Source organism: Monopterus albus, unplaced genomic scaffold (assembly GCF_001952655.1).
Source record: "Monopterus albus unplaced genomic scaffold, M_albus_1.0 scaffold3.1, whole genome shotgun sequence".
Taxonomy (NCBI): Eukaryota; Metazoa; Chordata; class Actinopteri; order Synbranchiformes; family Synbranchidae; genus Monopterus; species Monopterus albus.
This window is the reverse complement of record NW_018127883.1, coordinates 4,680,968-4,701,213: the sequence shown is the minus strand read 5'-3', so window position 1 is coordinate 4,701,213 and position 20,246 is coordinate 4,680,968. Positions and strand designations below refer to the sequence as shown.

The window sequence follows — 20,246 nt, the reverse complement described above, 5'->3', positions numbered from 1 at the left end:
CTCAATTGCCCATTTAACCATTGTCATACTGATACCATCACTATCACTGGATGATTTATTACCACATTTGTTCACTATTTTTATAATTTCCTTTTCAACTATTGGCTTCAGAAACACATAGAACACATATTCCTTTCAATTGTATTGTTATTTATAATGACATCTGTACAAATGCTACTTGCTAAACCAGGACCCACATTCACAAAAAACCTATTAAACTTCTCAACTACATCCTCAAATCTGTTGACCGGTGTATCATTGTCCATAAAATATTGAGGGTAGTTACTCCTGCTGGTACTGTTTCTAATCAATTTATTTAATATATTCCAAGTACCTTTCATGTTATTTTTTTATTATCCTCTAATACTTTAGAGTAATATTGTTTCTTACATATCCTCAATAACGCAGTTAATTTGTTCTTATATAACTTATATTTTTCTTCCGCCTTCTTTGATCTGTCCTTTATGAAATCCTTATATAACGCATTCTTCTTTTTACATGCATTCTGTAATCCCTTACTCATCCACGGTTTCCTACTGTAATTCCTCTTGTTTTTATACTGCTTACGAGGACAGTTCCTGTCATATATTTTCATGAATATATTTAAATATTGCTCATTTTGTGGCATCATTCAGTTATTGCGTCTGTAAATGTGAGAAAAGACGAGTACCTATCACAAGCTGAATGAAAAGTGAAGCCTTAAAGTTGCCCGATTAGTCTGACCAACTGCTTAAGTCATGTATTTATAATGACCATGAAACAGATAAATCAGCTTTTCACATTGCTCTAAGACAGACATTAATCAGACTGCAAACCACACATTATGTAGTATTATTACTGTATAACTCAAAAGAAGTCTACTGAATAGCTGCAGCAGTTTGTTGTCTGTTTGATTTATCTCAGCCTAGGCTTTCCTTTAGAATCAGATGACAGGGTGGAATACAGCTCAGTCCTTTTGAAGACAGAATTCGATTTCATAGTAAGATTACCTTTACAGAGAAAAGGCAGTTCACTGAATTTATACAACAGTAAGACATGCTAATGATTTTAGACAAAAAGCTATGCGCACTTGTATTCTATTCAGTGTGATAATCGTTTATCATCTAGCAACATTTTTTATTGTCATCTAATGTCAGTCTTGGTTTGCTCACTTTGGTGTTGAATTTATGAGCTGTCAGTAGAAACATTTTTCACCAACACATACTGAGTAATTACACCTGAATCTATATGAGCAGAGGAAGATATGTCATTTAAACTCCAGCATTTAACTCCTTTTCTCTTCTCTCCTGTGTGAGGTCTTAATTTTACATACATCCTTTGACTCAGTTATGAAATCGCACTCAGATGTCAATATAATCTGTGATAACCAAAATCAGGCATTGAGCACTTGTTAATGATTTACAGGCTAATATCAACAAGGATAATATGTACCAATCAGCATTATCAGACATCAGCATTGTTTGAGCATTCATGCTAAGCTTGATACTGTTGTGAAGCAGAATGCACATACTGCATATTAAAATGAAGAGCAAGTTTGTGAATTCATAAGATGAACATAGCATAAGTGATTCAAAACTATCTTTACATACAGTATTAATACTTTGACATGCAAGTACAGTTTGATTACAGTACATTTGAGCAAATGTATGTGGTAATTTCCAGCTCTTTTTAGGCTGTTCACAAATTCTTTGGTTCTTGTATTCACTGGAAGTGCAAGTGAACATGTTATGTTAATGAAAGTGGAACTCCTTCTGCAGGGAGCGCACCATGGTTTTTCGGGAGAGCTGTTGGCTTGACTTATCCAGTCACATAATCATAAATAACCTACTACGTTAAAGGTTTCTGGGCTTTATTTAGGTTTTAGACTAGTGTAAATGAGTTGAATGTAAGTAATTAACCTTACTGTTGGCATCTAAGTGTGTGTGTGTGTGTGTGTGTGTGTGTGTGTGTGTCCATTCCTCCTTTGATAAATTGAGTTTTATTTTGTGGGAAAGCAAGGTGGAGCATGTCAAGTTGGTGTTGCTTGACAGCTGCTTACATAATAACCCACAGTTTAGATGTATTGAACAAAATCTGTTCAATATTTAACTTCTAAAAACTAAATGAACCATGACTAATATACAAATGGAAAACATTGTAGTTTTAAATGCACAAGGCCATGAATATGTGCTGTTGCTAATTGTGAATGTAAAGCATTAGTGTTGTGCAGTTTCAGAGGTCAATTTCTCCAGTGCATTAAGGTGGAGGTACAGTAAAAAGGTTTGGCTCTGTCTTATTAGCATGTAATAAACATCTTTCTTTTCATTTGTCCTCCTAGACATTCTGTTCTGATAGTTTGTCCAGCTAGAAGCAAAACAATATACTGTGCCTGTTTAAGCTGTGGAACAACTGAGTTTCAATTAGATAGGGTTTTGTTCTCCACCACCTTCATACCCTTAATGTTTAATTCTATTTAGAGAGTGTGTGCCAGACTGATGGTACAATAGCAAACAGCATCAGGTGGAAAGGTGGTACAGCATTTCTGTGCTGCTGAGTCATGCTGTATTCAAATAGTGCTGTAGAAATTGTTGTAAACATTGAAATGATAATAAAATGTAGTTTGCCTAAAATCACTATAAACATTTGGCCGTTTGGCCAGGAAAACTAATAAAAGGCATGACATACAGTCATGTGAAAAAATTAGGACACCCTTTGAAAGCATGTGTATTTTGTAACATGTTTTAATATATGGTTATTTAATCTCAATTTTAACAATACAAAGAGATTCAAGTAATACAACTAAACAATTAAAACTGAAGAAAAGTCTTTTCGAGATCTTCTGTAAATGTAATTCTACAAAAATGCCTATTCTAACAGGAAAAGATAGCACACCCTCACATGTATGCCCTCTTAAAATGGCTCAAATCACACACAGGTATATCACACCAGGTGCACATAATTAGTAGATCGTTACTCAGCATTTTGAATGAGGCTTGCCCTATCTGAACCTCAGACATTTAGTTTGGTGTGCTCCTGACTGTTGAAGTGAGAGTGAGAAGAGCAGACCGCAAGATGCTAAAAGAGGTCTCCAAAAACCCTAAAATGTCATGTCGAGATCTACAGCAGGCTCTGGCTACTGTTGATGTAGAAGTGCATGCCTCTACAATCAGAAAGAGACTGCACAAGTTTAACTTGCATGGGAGGTGTGCAAGGAGGAAACCTTTGCTCTCTAAGAGAAACATCAAGGCCAGACTGACATTTGCCAGAGAGAATGTTGACAAAGACCAGGACTTCTGGAATAATGTTCTTTGGACAGATGAGTCCAAAATTGAATTATTTGGACACCAGAGCAGAGGACATGTTTGGCGTAAACCAAACACAGCATTCCAGGAAAAGAACCTCATACCAACTGTGAAGCATGGAGGTGGAAGTGTCATGGTTTGGGGCTGCTTTGCTGCAGCAGGACCTGGTCAGCTCACCATCATAGAATCCACCATGAATTCTACTGTGTATCAGAAGGTGCTTGAAGAACATGTGAGACCATTGGTTAGAAAATTAAAGCTGAAGCGGAACTGGACCATGCAACATGACAATGACCCAAAACATACTAGTAAATCAACCAAAGACTGGCTGAAAAAGAAGAAATGGAGAGTCCTGGAATGGCCGAGTCAAAGTCCAGACCTGAATCCCATTGAGATGCTGTGGGGTGACTTGAAAAGGGCTGTACATGCAAGAAACCCCTCAAACATCTCACAGCTGAAACAATTCTGCATTGAAGGGTGGGGTAAAATTCCCTCAGACAGATGTCAGAGACTGGTAGATGGCTACAAGAACCGTCTCACTGCAGTTATTTCAGCCAAAGGAGGTAACACTAGCTATTAGGGGCTAGGGTGTGCTATCTTTTTCCTCAGTTAGAATAGGCATTTTTGTAGAATTACATTTACAGAAGATCTCGAAAAGACTTTTCTTCAGTTTTAATTGTTTAGTTGTATTACTTGAATCTCTCTGTATTGTTAAAATTGAGATTAAATAACCATATATTAAAACATGTTACAAAATACACATGCTTTCAAAGGGTGTTCTAATTTTTTCACATGACTAAGTTGTGAACAGAATATCATGACTGTGTAATGCAATACTGTAATAAATACCACCTTAAGCGACTTGTAATTCAGCTCTTGACTCAGCACTATTCTGCCAATCATTTATACACGGGGGACATTTATTGCAGGGCTATTGCATTGCATTTTCAAGTGTTGGGTTGTTCTGTTGAAATGACATTATGACAAATTTTTATATAAACACTGTGTACATTTTAAAGACGGACCATGTCAATGAAGAAAATACAAAACTTTTGACTTCCTGGTATTCACACGAGACTGCAGCCCCAAGAGGCGAGCTTACCGCTACCTAAGTAACATCTATAACTTCAGTGTGTTTGAGATGTACTGCTAAAGTCCTTTCTCAGATGTTGATGTTGAATTTCAAGCAGTTTCACCTGTGGCAGTGGGTCCTGGATGTGCAGCAGTGTTACTGAAGGCACGGGGGGGTATGTTGTGTCTTCTTTGGGTTGAGACCGGTCCATTTGAACCCTGTGCTCTCTATCGGTTTATTGTTCAGCTCTGGCTGCGTCCCTCTCTGCTGATGTCACAGCATTCCCGGGAGCGGATAAATGAGTTAGTGTTGGGGCAGATGAGTAGCATTGTGAATGCTGCTGGTAATGGTGGGTCGAATGGCACACGTAGAGCAGTGCAACTCACCCCACCTATCCAGAACACCTACGTGCCTTCTCCAAGCAGTCTTTTTTTTAATAGGATGAAGATGCTCTGGTTTTCTGTCTCAGCTTCTCAAACAAATATTTTGCTTAAAACTGTACAAACTCTTGTGTTTTGCAAGTGCTGTGCATCTGTAGAGGATGTTGGCTATTTCCAAAGGTTTTTTTTGATATGTCATTAGTTGACTACAGGTATTGAATTGGTGGATATTATTTTATCTAAGCAATACATGCCTTGTTGCCACTCATATTTGCTACAGTGTTCTAATGGTCATCTAAGTCCTGTCTTGTCCAAGGGAGTCAGTGAATGTGTAACCTTAGTGTTACAAGGACTAGTGTATCAGACCTCATTTGTGCTGTGTGCAAGGGCAGGAGGAAGGACTATATGGGCTTACTTAGGATGCTATTGAGGTACATTTCTCATATCACTTATTACCCCTCATAAACAATTCATGCTTTGTCAGTGTTTTTTTCCATCGTTAATCTTTATGTAGCTTGTGAGGTCAGCTGCAGAGACCAGATGGAAGAATGTAAAGTAACAGAATATAAAGATACCCAATGTGTAGCTCATCACCACAGGATACATTTGATTATTCCGACTTGTCAGGGCTAGACACCCTACTTAAGAGTTAAATGACACATTGTAATGTGAAAGGTTTCTCCAACTTTTCAGCAGCTCGTGGCTCTCAGCTTGGGCTGGGTTATATGGAAAAATATGTATTTATTTAAAGTATGTATTTATCATAATTTTTTCATATCAGTCTAACGATAGTTATCACAATATAATTCAAAATGTTATTTCTTGCTGTTTGTTTACTTGACTTTGAAAACAGTGATGCATCAATAATTATAATCCAATAATATAGATGAATGTGATAGTATGTGCCTTTCTGTGTAACGACTGCTTTTACTTTTGGTACTGTATGTTTTGATGCTAATACCAAGCTATAGGTTAGAATCGCCTCCCTTTCTGTGATGTGATCTATCAAAATTCCCCCTTATTGACAGTTTATTAGAGTTTGTCATTTTCCTATCATTTATTTTTTATATCGTTCAGTCCTATTTTCAGCTTATTGCTTTGGTCCTCTGATCCAAATATAGACTGAACATTGGACTCACTGTTCTCAAAGCCCATTACATTTATTGAATTTAGAAAAAAAAGGTTAACTATGTGTCATTGACCCATATAGTGGCCACAAAAAAGGAACAAAGTTTGTCTTTCATGCACTTATTCAATGTCTACAGCAGAATGTGACTGATGACAAGACAGAAATGCCAGACTCAGTAAAAAGGGACAGAAATTGTACATTTCCATGTCTCTCCCTTTCTGTCTCTATACTGGGGGAAGGTACACTTGGCCATTATAGAGAATGCAATAGAAATAATTACCATACTTAGTGTTATAACACTTTTCTCTCTTCTTCACAGGCTGACAGCATGTTGTAGTGAGTGATGTACCGAGTGTTGATCTTAATAATGGCCACCTGGGGGGCTCAAGCATGCTCTGATTCAGAGTGCTCCCCGACAGGGCTGTCCAATGGCACAAACACAAAGGACTACTGTTACTCGGCTCGAATTCGCAGTACAGTGCTCCAGGGCCTGCCTTTTGGTGGCGTACCAACTGTCCTTGCCCTTGACTTTATGTGCTTCTTGGTGAGTCCTGTTGTCAGTGAAATGGAGAATGCAGTTACTACAGCTGATGAGTACATTTTTGCACCAGTTAAAAAATATATCATAATCACCATGAAATACAAGACCTTCAAACTTTCAAAACGGGGAATATAGAGAAATGTGTTTTTAATTACAAAGCACCTTCAAGTTATTCTGTAACTTTTGTTCAGTAGGCTTCTGTAATGCCAGTAAAGGTAATGGAGGTGACTGTCGCTGTTTTTCTTCTTCTTGTAGGTCCTGCTGTTTGTGTTCTCCATCTTGAGAAAATTAGCATGGGACTATGGACGCCTCGCTCTGGTGACTGATGCTGACAGGTAATTAAGAACACACTGGTCCACACTGGACCAATGGTTTCTGACTTGTTATGGGTCATGAAAGCTGTGAAAGTTTGTTAACATCACTGTTTCTACACATGTAAAAAGTGCTGAATACACAGCAAAAATAAGCTATTGTGGCTGGCAGCTCTTACTGGTATGTCTGGCAAATACATATTTTAGCAGTATTTGGTACTTGGTGGATGTTCGTTGACTTTGAGAAATTCTGTGTTCTTGTTTTGAGGGTTTTCCAACAGAAGCATATATCGCAAGGAAGATACGCCAGACAGGAAGTCGGCATCAGCAGTTTTCCTGTTAATGGCAGTAAAGCACTGTGAAACTGTCATGCTTTGTCAATTGTTATTTCATTTGTTCAATTTGAGATAGAAAGACCAGACTGCTGTTGGAATAATCTAGAAATGGAGGAAGAAAAAGCAAATGATTGATTATTAATTTAAATACACCTTTAGACCCATTCCCAGACCACTTTAAAGCCACTGTCTGCATCTGAACCCATGGACTCTAGTTCCGAACTATTATATGATTATATCCTGCCTGATATATTGGGAATGTTTGAGACTGATGTCTGCTCACTGATCAAATAAGGGCTGATTCCACTGCTCCTTCTAATTAAACTGGCACACTATGTGGTGAAACAAAAGCACTGATCCTGTCTGGGAGGGAGGGAGATCACATCACTGTAGACTTCTTTTAACTGTGAACCCTGGAAAGTGCATGACACAATGCTCTATCACCTATATGCCCTTGCTGTGTTTGTGTGATGTTAGAGCTGCACTATTTTTGCAGCTGCGTGTGAGCAGAGAATGGGGCTGTAGCATGGTGGGAGGATGGGAGGGGGGTGCAAGCACAGGACATTTTTATAACAGGAAATGTAGTTTATTGTCTCATGACCCTGTGATTTTCAGCTGTGCTGCCTTGAGATCATTGTCTGTCTCTGTTCTTGTCAATTCTGAAAAGTGAAATGTTAACTTGCTCTGACGCTTGCTAGTTATAGAAATGAAGTATACATTTGATGTATCTGTTGTTCTAATTACATAAGCCACGACTCTCAACTCAAATGAATGAAAGGATTGTTATTCCATAAGACAAACGTGCATTTATGTGGCTAAATAATGTACCAGAATGAAGGGAAACCTTCATTGGTATGCCTGTGGTGTAATATGCTTCCTCAGATTTTCACTGAACCAGCATCCTTACTGGTCAGCAGGGCCATTTCCACTAAACTAAGCTGAATGGCTTTGTTTCTTTTTTTTAGCAGAAGAATGGATCAGTGGTACAGTCGCCTGGATGATCAGGAATAGTATGTTTTCTTTCTGTTTCACAGTCTCACTGCTTTTTGTCTTCTCTTCTTTCCCTTCTCTGTAGTTAACCAAACTCATAACTCTTTTCCATTCTACCCAGGTGCTGTGGGTTTCTGCCTGTTTTTCACTCTTGAAGTTTAGTTTTTCTTTTTTCCTCCAGGCATTACCAAGAGCTATGCTTGTAATTATTCTCCCTCTCCTTGTCACTCTTGTATTTCTGCTGTGGGATGTTCCTGTCCTCTCTCTCACAGTCCTAATCAGATCTGTGTGTGCTCATCTGCGTATTGACCTCTTTATGAAGCACAGACTTCTATGTGAGTCACTGCATGAGTGACGCACACAGGATACTTGCAGGTAGAGGGAAAGCTTCCTCCATCCGTGTTTGTTCATAGACAGGCTCTAACATGGTTCACTCTTACAGTCGCAAGAAAAAAGTAATGGGACTGTTTGCATTTTCTTGGTTTTCTGCATAAATTGGTCATGAAATGTGATCTGATCATCACCATTACAGTATCAACAAAGACCAGTAGAGTCCGAGTTTCCATATTTTCCAGTTCTTATATACTGTATATTAAACCGATATGACCACCCTGGGGAGAGCAATCAAATTAGTATATAGTAGGATTGTAACGATATTTGTAATTTTGTGATATTATGAGGAAAAAAACCTCAGTAATGCTGTTGAATAGTTGATGGTATCTACCAGTTTTTTATGCAAGGTTATTTTACTAGTATGACTGTTTTCTGAGTGTATTTTGCATCTTCTCCCTGTTCTGCTGTGCCAACAGCAGTTTGCTCTCTACTGCCCCCAGTGGTTCAACTGGTCGAGTAGTACAGAACCCAAACACAGGTCAACACAACCACCAGGAAAAGTAAAACCTGCCTAGAGAGTACAAAATCACTGATGTTCCACTGTGAGAATAATTTTTTTTTTCCAGAAGCTCCAGCTGTTGGAAAAGTATTTTATAGAAGGACTGCTGCATTATATTTTTGGTTTTGTAGTTAAACAGTTTAGTCATTCAGTTCTATGACTAGTCATGCCAGGTTTTTGTGCATGTTTAGGCTTGCCTACTTTGTTTTAATAAAGAAGGACAGCAGGAGCACCTTAAGTTAATAAAAAAAGAAACACAGATTTATTATTTAGTAAAGGGCATTTTTAAAGCTGTTTTCCTTCTAACTTTCCTCTAACGATGGTGTACTCAACTTGTGTAAAGTAGGCTCTGTCCTCTTAACATTTTGTGAAATGTGGCTGTAGAGACTGCTCCTGTTGTTGACAGGTTTCCCAGCCCAAATTGTGGGTTCAGCCCACACAGGGTAAAGAGGGGTGAGTCTCTTCAGTCCATTTCAGGGTGTGTGGGTTTTGTGTGGTCAACTTTCCTATACTTGATGGTATTGCCACTTTCCCGACACACAGTGTGCTACCATGCCCTTATGGTTGTTGTATAAATAGCGTGCAAATACTGTGTTCTGTGCTCTGTGCATACAGTATATCCTCTGGCATGACACCTGAGACACCCGCACACTATGAACGCCTCACCTCAGTTTCTAGCTCTGTGGACATGGATCAGAGAGACACGGTAAGTCTGCCAATTATTCTTACAGGATAAATTATGTTGTCCTTTAATGCAGAACATACTGTGTGTTTTATGTGAAAGCTGGTAAAATACCAGTTCTTTGCTGTCTGCTTTCTTAGGGTTTCTGCTCCTGGCTAACCGCCATCTTCCGCATCAAGTGAGTCAGCCTATTGGAGATAAGACAGTGATGCTGATTAAATTGGATTGGATTGGTCTCTGTTTTGAATTGCTTTTAGGTAGTTGACTTTGTCGATGTGTTGTCTCTGTAGGGATGAAGAGGTCAGGGAGAAATGTGGTGAGGATGCAGTGCATTACTTGTCCTTTCAGCGCCACATCATTGGACTGCTGGTAGTGGTGGGAGTGCTCTCTGTGGGCATAATCTTGCCTGTTAATTTCTCGGGAAACCTACTTGGTGAGTTGATTTGAATTTAATGCCAGAAGATTCTTGGAAATTTAGAGAATAATACTTTTTTTTTTTTAATGCTACCTTCTCACCAGTATGTTTGGTTTTTCTGGTATGTGTTATTTCTTTTTGATGATTTTTTTTTTCTTAAGAATTGCGCTTGGATTTTGATACTAGATTTATTTAGTCTGGGGCTGCAACTAACAATTATTTTAATTATTAACTGTAAAAATATTTTTTTAAATATTAATCAGATGCTGTGCATTATTAAACAAAAAATATATTCTTTGTTAAAGAATAGAGTTTTTTACAAAGTGCACAATAGCTGGTCCTTTGCTTTGCTCTGCTGTAACCATGCTCAATACTATCCCACTGTTTCTCAGATGTTTTGATATGCCTCACTGATGTAGTCACCCAGTCGCTGACTCAGCTGTCTCACACAGCTGCATGACTAGACTCAACTAATTGATAATTAAATTTGTTGCCAACTATATTTATCATAGATTTTGATTAGTTTTTGCAGCCCTAATTCAGTCATTTATGCTCAGTGTTAGGGTTATTTATCGGCTACACTAACAGTCACCTAATCATTGATGCTTGTTGGTGCTTTTATTTTTTCAGAAAACAATGCCTATAGTTTTGGTCGAACCACTATAGCAAATTTGGATGCCGAGTGAGTATACTTATGCCTTCACTTTGTTTAGCATATACTGTACTTTGACGCTTTATCTTGAGTCTTTCCAATGCTGCCATTAAATCCTTTTAATCATTTATTTCCCCAGTAATACACTACTGTGGCTGCACACCACCTTTGCATTTTTCTACCTGTTACTGACGGTGTATAGCATGAGACGGCACACCTCCAGGATGCACTATAAGGAGGATGATCTAGTGGGTGGCTTTCAGACAGTGATAATTTTATCCACACTCTTTTCACACACAGGTCTGAATGTTTTTGGTAATGGCATTTCTATTCTCATTTCCATGCAGGTAAAACGCACTTTATTTGTGAATGGAATCTCTAAATACGCAGAGGAAAATGAGATAAAGCAACACTTTGAGTAAGCACTCCTCAGGATCCTTCTCACCAATGTCCTAGCTCAGTGCTTAAATGAAAATAATATTATGTCGTGGCAGTAAGCTTGTGCCAGAACTGTATCAAGGAGTATGAGAACCATGCTTTTTCTTTTTAAAAGCAGCTGTCTTGTCCTGGTGCCTATGGTGGGGATCAAACAATGACATCTATATACTGTATGTGGGTGTCCATAATAGAAACCAGATAAGCAGGATTATACCAGTCTTGTGTCAGGACTGAGTAGGGGGTGTTTGACTCAACAAAATAGTGTTAACCAAAATCTAATCTTTGCTTTTCCTCTGCTTTATAAAGTGCATACCATCTTATACTTTCTGACTCCCTGATCTTCTTTTATAGGCTTGCATATGAAAACTGTGTTGTGCTGGAAGCTCGTATCTGTTACAATGTGGCCAAGCTGATGTATCTTAACTCTGAAAGGTAAAAGTGTTTTTAACTATATACACCTGATGTGTGTGTATATTTGCCATTTCATAATATTTTGGAACATATCAGGAAGTGTTTCATTGTCTCCAGGACCTGGTCTTGTTTTAGTAAAATAATCCTTTTTCAGTCTGACACAGCTGATGTGTTGTATACAGGAAAAAGGCAGAGCGCAGCAAGAAGTTCTTCATGGACTTTCAGGCCAGAGGGCATGTTAGCACCATGATCAACCCAAAGCCTTGTGGGCACCTTTGCTGTTGCATCATCAAAGGCTGTGAGCAGGTCAGACTGAAATGTTTTATTTCAAAAATGACTCGCTCGTAAATCGTCTTACCAGCTGATACTAAACAGCATTTTTGAGGGGAAGATGAGGGAAAACTGCTCTGATGCTTGTCATGTGGAGAAGCATAGCCAAGCAGGGAAAAACAAACAATGTAGAGCCTATAATTACAGGTTTAGCCTGTTGCTATGTCACAGTATCTAACTTGTGGTTTTCTATTCATTGTATTCATGCTTTGATATTGTGTGCCAACCAATGAAACTGATATTTGCTCGTATTATTTAATTGCTAGACAGTTGGTAAGTAATTCCAGAAGGTTTCCAGTATTACAGATGTAAAATGTACTGACGGTAGTGTTGGTTTCTGTGTTCAGTGGTTGTAATATCTTAAATTGTTACCAAACACAAATTATAGTTTGGTTAAATTCAGAGGTGTTCCTAATATTCCAACCCTTTCATGTATGTACCTGGGGAGGACAAAAATATAGACACCTCTAAATATAATGTGGTCCAGTACAACACCACCTTTAATTATGACCTCAATAATGAACATATAATTGAATTTATACATTTATGACAATTTCACCCAAAACTGAAATATTTTCAGCTTCATAAACCCAAATGTTAAGGTGGAAGTACTGCATTGAATTGCATATGAATGTACAGGTGTACCTAATAAAGTGGCCGGTCAGTGTATTTAACCCTGTGTATGGACTGATGCTATTACTGTAAATTAAGGTAATGACTATTTGGCTCAGAGTTGTATTAAAAAATAAAAGTTCTGTTCTTCACAGGAAGAGGCAGTGAGCTACTACACCAAACTGGAAGCACAATTGAAAGATGACTACAATAAGGAGAGAGAGAGGGTCAACAAGAAACCCTTAGGAATGGCCTTTGTCACCTTCCAGAATGAGTCCATGACTGCCATGTAAGTACATATACATGTGGTAAAATAAGTGACTGTGTATTTGTGAATTTGAGTTGACATATTACATGGCTCTTGACCCACTTTAATATCTGTTATTCGTCTGGGTGGATGTTTGCCCCCAGAATTTTGAAGGACTTTAATGCTTGCAAGTGTCAGGGCTGCAACTGTCGCCGAGAGCCCAAGAGCTCTCAGTTCAGCAACAAGCTTCACACACACTACTGGACTGTCAGCTACGCCCCTGATCCACAAAATGTCTACTGGTAAGAACATATGTTCTGTTAATATCACACCGAGAAATAGTTAGCAGTTCACTTTCAAGGGACTTTCTCACACCAGATGATAAATCAGTTTTAGAGCAGCAGTATCTGTTTACTGACCAGCTGTGTCCACAACTGCAGGTCGCCATTCAGCATCAAGCTAACTGCGACATAAACTTTATTCCACAGGGAGCATCTGTCAGTGGGAGGATTCTCCTGGTGGCTGCGCTGCTTTATCATCAACTGTGTCCTCTTCCTCCTCCTCTTCTTCCTCACCACCCCGGCCATCATCATCACCACCATGGACAAGTTCAATGTTACCAGACCAGTGGATAACCTAAATGTGAGCATTCAAACTGTTTAAGCTGCCCTCTGTTTGATTTCATTTAGGACTTATTTGTGGTCAGTTCACCTTGCTGAGTAGACATTAAATGAGAGACTGAAGGAGAAGAAAAATAACTTGTTTATGTTCAGCTGTCTCAAGTCTGAATGCTGTTGCAGAGGCACAGGAATTCACCACTCAGTTTCTTGAAACATGTCCCCATTTTTCTGATCTGTCCTCCAGAGTCCAATCATCACCCAGTTCTTCCCCACCCTTCTGCTGTGGTCCTTCTCCGCCTTACTTCCTACCATTGTCTACTACTCTGCCTTCTTTGAAGCCCACTGGACCCGGTATGGTTTACACTGTTTGCAGTCAGTAGTTCAGGATATTCAGAGTCATGTTGTCCTTATTCCCATTTGAGGTTTAGATTGTTTTTGTGTTTTGCTAGTTTTAAATATGTGTAAATATCTCTTTTGGCTGCACAGGTCAGGAGAGAACAGGACCACAATGCACAAATGCTACACCTTCTTAATCTTCATGGTCCTGCTGCTGCCTTCCTTAGGACTCAGCAGGTATAACATGTTTTGGTTTCCACCATGCCATCAATGAAATATTAAGCTATGCATTAATTCATTTTGGAAGCCTAAATATTTTAGCAGATTTGATTTTTATCTTATACCTCTGCAGTTTGGACGTTTTCTTCCGCTGGCTTTTTGACAAAAGGTTTTTGGACGATGTTAAAGTGAGATTTGAGTAAGTAGCATAATTTTGTGGGCATTTCAGTGCAACTCTAGCACTCAGAGCAATGCTGGACAAGATGAAATGTTTTGTTCTGTAAAGATATACACACCAACTAGGTTTGCTTCTGTAGTAAATCATTTTCACCTTTGTCTTTGCTCCTCAGGTGTGTTTTCCTTCCTGACAATGGCGCCTTCTTTGTGAACTACGTCATTGCATCTGCATTCATTGGTAATGCCATGGATCTACTGAGGATCCCTGGTCTACTCATGTACATGATCCGACTCTGCCTGGCTCGCTCTGCAGCTGAGCGGAAGAACGTCAAGCGGGTTAGTCCCCCCCCCACTTACTAAGATGAAATTATTTATGAATTACATTAGCTTCAGAAACTATCCAGGCCCTCCAATTCTTGCATGCTTTGTTGTAGGTTTATTGTATATTTAGTTTAAAATATAATTTTTGCACATCAATCCATGGTTGATGACAAAGTAAAACATGTTTTTAGAATTTTTTGCAGCCTTACTAAAAATAAAAAATGAAAGTGTATTGTTTAAAAAAAATCTTTAGACCCTTTGCTGTGGTACTCCAAACTGTGGTTGTGGTGTTGTGGTGTGTCTAGAACTTGACTGGGGTCCACCTGTGGCAAATTGAATTCATTGAACTGGGTATACTGTAATTGATGTCTTACATAAGCATCTGTTATGAAACTGAATGGGGAATAAATTGTTTGAGTAGCCAGTGGACAGGATATTATGTGCACATGAACAAGTGAAGTATTAAGTGTGAAAAGAAGAACAAGTGTTTAATGCCATGCGACAAGGGGTATGGTTATATCTGCTATAATTTTCAGTTGGAAAGATTTTTATGCCTTTAAGTATATCTTGGTCGGGTGGAATAGCACTTGAAGTGATTTAATGATGATGTGATAATAACTGACTAGTAAGTATGTTATTTTTATGCTTGATTAATGGTTTAAGTAATTGATTAACTCAAAATGCTAAGTATTTTCCAGCTGTCACATCTCAGATATGAAAATTTGCTTCTCTTCTCTGCCTCCTGGTGGTGCAACTCTCCACTGCCACTGTGCCTTGACTAGTCTTAAATCTGTGCTATGTGTCCAGTGTGTGCTATTTGGTATCAAATAACACAATCTGCATAATGTGGCCACCCAGTCTGCATGTGACTATATAAAATAAATAAATTTAAAAAAGCTTTTTGAAGATAACACTTTGGGTACTGACATGTGGCAAGTCTTTGACAATATTTTTGACTTTTACTTTTTGTAGGTAAACAAGTAATCAGAGAAAGAATACACTTTATATCAGTATGAAAATGGATGTCATTATGTCTTCATAGCATCAAGCTTATGAGTTCCAGTTTGGGGCAGCATATGCCTGGATGATGTGTGTCTTCACTGTGGTCATGACCTACAGCATCACCTGTCCAATCATCGTCCCATTTGGTGAGCTCTGCTGTTTATTACCCCCGCTGGGTTACTGCTCTTTCACATCAAGATATCATGCTGATGAAATGATGGAAAAACATACAGCGGTTCTGTTCTTTATACAGATGCTTATCATCAAGCATAATTTGATTAGTTACACCAATGGTCTTGTCTCCCTTCTCTGCAGGGCTGATGTACATGCTACTGAAACACCTAGCAGACAGGTACAACATGTACTATGCCTATCTGCCATCCAAACTGGACAAGAAGATCCATTCTGGAGCTGTCAACCAAGTAGTGGCTGCTCCTATTCTCTGTCTCTTCTGGCTTCTGTTCTTCTCCACTGTTCGCTCGGGTAAAAAGTGGGCTCCACCTATAAGCCGCTAATGTCCTAACACATTCCCAAATTTACTTGCAGTCCATCTGCCACTTTGGTCTTAATCGTGATAAACAAATGTCCCTCCTCTTTCTTGCCCCAGGGTATTCAGCTGCAACATCCGTGTTCACGTTCGTAGTTTTGATCATCACAATCATTATCTGCCTCTCTCATGTCTGCTTCGGACATTTTAAGTATCTCAGTGCTCACAACTACAAGGTAACAAGATAGTTAATTACTTTTTTTTGCATATTACCTAAGTCTAACTCTCCATGCCAATATTTCAGTGCAGTGTTAAATTCAGCTGCTTATGGTAAATGTATTTTCTGTCCCAGATTGACACCCAGGATGTGGATGGCACGGAGAATGGCCGTCCATTCAGCCCTTCTGCCGTCAATAAAGCAGCGGTATGTATTCAGTCATGTTTATTTAGTATCAATGTGTGTGTGTCAGCATGTAAATGTAGAGGCTGAACATACATTTAAAGCTGAATAAAAGAAAGACAGGTTACACTCTGGCTGCTGTCCATGTGCATCACTGGCTTTGCGGTTAGGTTCCACCTTTTTCATTCCGTCAACAATGTGACAAAAATAGATTTTTTTGCATTTGTGAATTGATTTAGAATCATAGAAGAATCGCAGTTCTAATGTAAATCTTTTTTTCCCCTGCTCCTAATACAGACTAGTAATAATAAAGATTAGAAAATAAAAATAAGGATGTAGCAAAGAGATTTATGCTTTTGGTTTGCTGTTATTTAGATCTAAAATCTAATTATTTGTACATTTTCATTTTAGCTTGACAAACTGGCTCTCAGGCAAACTATTCTTCAGTGTTCATTGAAGGCCCCTATCTGCTCTTTTAAGTGTAGCTGTCAGGTTCATAAAGAGATCAGTCGGCTGTGTGTGATCGTATGTGTGTTAATGTTTTGTTTTGTTTTTTAAATTAAAAATCACATGTACTGCATAACGTATGTTTAGATCAGATCTAGAATTCATTTACATCTCATTAGTGTTTCCATTGTACAAACAGAGAATGTTATCAGCATCTTGTATAACATTATATTGAAAGCAGTGATCAGCAGCACCCAGTTTGATGCCCAGCTTACTCTCGGTAGCTGGACAACAAACTACAATAGCGCAGGACATGTTTGAACCCTAGAAACAACCTTATTGTAAGGAGAACTTGATCTGAATCATAAACTAGCATCTGGACTTTAACATTCTTTTTCAATTCCTTCCCTGCAGCAAATGTACATTGCTCAGGTACTTCAAGACGCAAATTCAGAGGAAGCTGGTTCGGGCAGTGGTGAGGACGATGGCCAGGGGTCCTTGCAAGACGAGGAAATAATCAATGTTGAAAATAGCCTGAACGAGGACTTCCAGTCAGGTGAGGACAGGCTCATTGATAATGAAGTGCGACACTGACCCTGCCCGGAACAGAAAACAGCTCCCTAAGTTAAACACGAGGGGTGCACTGGATATAGAAATTAAACTAGGAACTGAACCAACAGTTCTCCAAAGCATCTCAGCCTCCATCGAGGGACTATACTAACATAAGCACACTGTCTACTAAGGATTTAAATGGATTGTCACTCAAGGTCTCTTGAATTTCCTTGACTGGGTCTCACCCAGCTACATCTTCAGTGTACCTGCATAAGGAAATCTACTCTGACAATGCAAGGGCAGCAACATCCTTCTGCCCTGAAGTAGCTGAGGTGCACCATTAACACTGCACATGGACCCTTTTCAGAAAGACACTAATGCACACAAGAATGTTTTGCCTTGTCTTGTAAGGGGAGTCATTTTCTGTCTGTTTCCTTAACACTATTACACTTCAAAGAGAGGACTTGTCCTATAAGCTCAAGTTTCACCAAGGTACTGTAGCACAGCATGCCTTCAATTTCAAAGGATGGACAGATTTTCCCATAATCTTTTGCCAGTATTGCTAATTGTGTATATTACATGCACCCCCTAAATAAGCAGCTTATGTAAAAGGAAAGCAATCGCTTGTTGTGGGCAGATATGATACCCTCAAAATAGTTCTTCCAATTCTATGAAAGCTTTAAAACCAAAAAAAAAAAAGAAAAATCATTGGTAGTAACACTCCTGGATGGTTTGACACTGTACAGCTACAAAACTCTGGATTTGTAAAATAGGCTTTCTTTTTTGACATATATTTGTTGGCACTGAGTTTTAAATGCTATCAAACATGATACATCTCTTTATTGGGGGAGAAGATTAATTCATACCTTGGCAACACTACACTGATAATGATCTTTTTGGCATTCCATCTCTGAGCCTTTGCTGGGACTGCTGTTGGACTGCTGCTACTGATGCTGCCTCGGGACAATACTGGCACAACTGCTGTAGGAGGACTGAGGCCCAAAAGCCTGTTGATCCTTTTGTGTTGCTCAGAGAATGGAAGGAAAGACCTTTTTTGGGTGTTTCTGGGTCAGTTTCAGATGATACCTTTTGTGACTAGTTCTCTTCATCTTTTGTTTTAACTTGTATCTTTTTGCCCATATGTTTACATCTTTATGTAGAGATTTTGAAATTCAGTGTAGATGGCTACTGATAATTTTACCAATGAGGTATCTATAACTCAGCCCTCTGTCAGGTCTTCTTCAGTGTTAACTTTTATGTAGACACCACATCAGCTACGTAGCATATTGTATATTCCGGTGGTCAGAGCATTGTTAGTTCCCCATTTGCTTGTACTCAGTGCTGACTTGTGGATTGTCTTACTCAAAAAGCGAAATTTTAGTGATAAGATATTAAATCTTGGGCTAGAATGCACAAGAGCATTCAGCAGTTACACCAGTGGATGAGGCCCAGACAATTTATAAATCTATAAATAAATTTACAATTCATCATAGTTATATTCAGACTATTATGATGCTTACTGAGTTGTAATCCCCCAAAGCTGTACATTCCCTTTGCAGATCCAGTTCTGAGCCTCATCAGGCCTCCATCGGAGCAATAGTAATATGAACTACAGCTCCACACCTAATATAATCTGCATGTTTCATAATCAACATATTCCTGTTCTGCCTCAGCCACATGAAGCAGCTTTTCTTGTATCAGACTAAAAGATGCACCTTAACAAAATGAACACTACAAAATTTCAGATGCAGTACCCACACAGTTACAGCCAGGATTGATCAAGCTTCTTGTTTCTTCCTAAGTCAAGACAACACTGAGCTGCCCCATCAAATATATATAAAAAAATTAATAAAAATTGTTAGTAATGCAAGGCAAAGTGCTGCAGACAGATACTACATTCTGTCACTGTGGGCCAGTTGTTATTGAACCATAAAAGAAAGTGGTTTATTATCCAGTTGCTCAGCGAGCCACTGTGGCACATGTGCACTAATCTCACTTTCACTTATATGATTGACAAAGAAGGTACGCCTCCTGTGGCAGTGATGACAACAGTGGTGAACCTAAAGTGTTTTCATAATTTCTCCATGTTTTTTTTTCTTTCTTTTTTTTTAGCACCACATATTATTATGGTACTAACAAGATAATTGTTTGACACCACTGAGTCTGGTGCCCTTCTCTTCATGATGAGGTGATTTTATTTTTTATACTTCATTTTATACCTCTGAGATGTCTTGAAATATCTGAATGTGTCCTGTCCAAATAACACAAGCTATACTGCCCAGCTCTGAGGGAGATGCATAAATTTCTCATCTTTTCTAACCACTTCTGTTCTTAAATGCTGAATGTAGGTTATCCCCACAACTCTTGGTGAGATAAAAGTGGGTAAATTAATAGTGTGATTGCTGTATTTAAACAGCATCAGAAGGATGGTTCACTAGCTAACTGGAAATGGAAAGTTTTACACTGTAACAACACTTGGCAGTGTCTAGATCTGTCATTTCTGAGTTCACACCCACATTTGACAGTCTGATGGTTGCAATGAGTCCCAGAAGCCTTTTGCTAATTCCAAGTCTAAGAGTCACATGATGATGAATTATTTTATTTTAGACTGTCTTCATAAAATCTGCATACAGTAGATAGCCGGACTCAATGGAAATGAGTGGATAGTTTTTATAAACAAACAGAAGTTCTCAGCCTGTTTCTGCATTGTATTCAGAATGGGTAGTAAAATGTCTTCGTCTCAAAACTACACAATCAGAGTTGTTTGTTTATGTGTGTCTGTGTGTGGTACCTTTGTATTGTTTTACTTTTTTTCTAAGCTGGAAGAGTAAAAATAGCAAGTCTCAGTATTACACTCTTTATCATTCTTCCCAAAGGGCTATCTGTACAATAAACGTACAGTATTGTCTATTCAAACTGTGACTTGTCTCTGCCAATCAAACTTCACACAGGGACATCAGCTATAAC

The 20,246-nt window shown here is 38.7% G+C and overlaps 1 protein-coding gene across 3 annotated transcripts in view; it reads left to right on the top strand.

The window, feature by feature from the left end:
• LOC109959399 (CSC1-like protein 2) overlaps positions 1–20,170 on the top strand; it is a 22,915-nt gene extending 2,745 nt beyond the window's left edge. Inside the window, exons 2-24 of one of the 3 annotated variants that reach the window (XM_020598723.1) lie at positions 6,182–6,406; positions 6,659–6,738; positions 8,018–8,059; positions 9,547–9,637; positions 9,754–9,791; positions 9,904–10,046; positions 10,659–10,710; positions 10,820–10,928; positions 11,028–11,098; positions 11,470–11,550; positions 11,712–11,835; positions 12,627–12,760; positions 12,883–13,020; positions 13,207–13,360; positions 13,583–13,689; positions 13,825–13,911; positions 14,027–14,092; positions 14,244–14,406; positions 15,434–15,539; positions 15,709–15,876; positions 16,001–16,116; positions 16,233–16,304; positions 17,142–20,170. In XM_020598723.1, the coding sequence (XP_020454379.1) occupies positions 6,206–6,406; positions 6,659–6,738; positions 8,018–8,059; positions 9,547–9,637; positions 9,754–9,791; positions 9,904–10,046; positions 10,659–10,710; positions 10,820–10,928; positions 11,028–11,098; positions 11,470–11,550; positions 11,712–11,835; positions 12,627–12,760; positions 12,883–13,020; positions 13,207–13,360; positions 13,583–13,689; positions 13,825–13,911; positions 14,027–14,092; positions 14,244–14,406; positions 15,434–15,539; positions 15,709–15,876; positions 16,001–16,116; positions 16,233–16,304; positions 17,142–17,321 (2,523 nt within the window). In that variant the 5' untranslated portion in view covers positions 6,182–6,205 and the 3' untranslated portion in view covers positions 17,322–20,170. Of the gene's footprint in view, positions 1–6,181; positions 6,407–6,658; positions 6,739–8,014; positions 8,060–9,546; positions 9,638–9,753; positions 9,792–9,903; positions 10,047–10,658; positions 10,711–10,819; positions 10,929–11,027; positions 11,099–11,469; positions 11,551–11,711; positions 11,836–12,626; positions 12,761–12,882; positions 13,021–13,206; positions 13,361–13,582; positions 13,690–13,824; positions 13,912–14,026; positions 14,093–14,243; positions 14,407–15,433; positions 15,540–15,708; positions 15,877–16,000; positions 16,117–16,232; positions 16,305–17,141 lie in introns of all 3 variants that reach the window. The other 2 variants (XM_020598714.1, XM_020598732.1) reach the window with 2 other exon arrangements.
• The last annotated feature ends 76 nt before the right edge of the window (positions 20,171–20,246 follow it).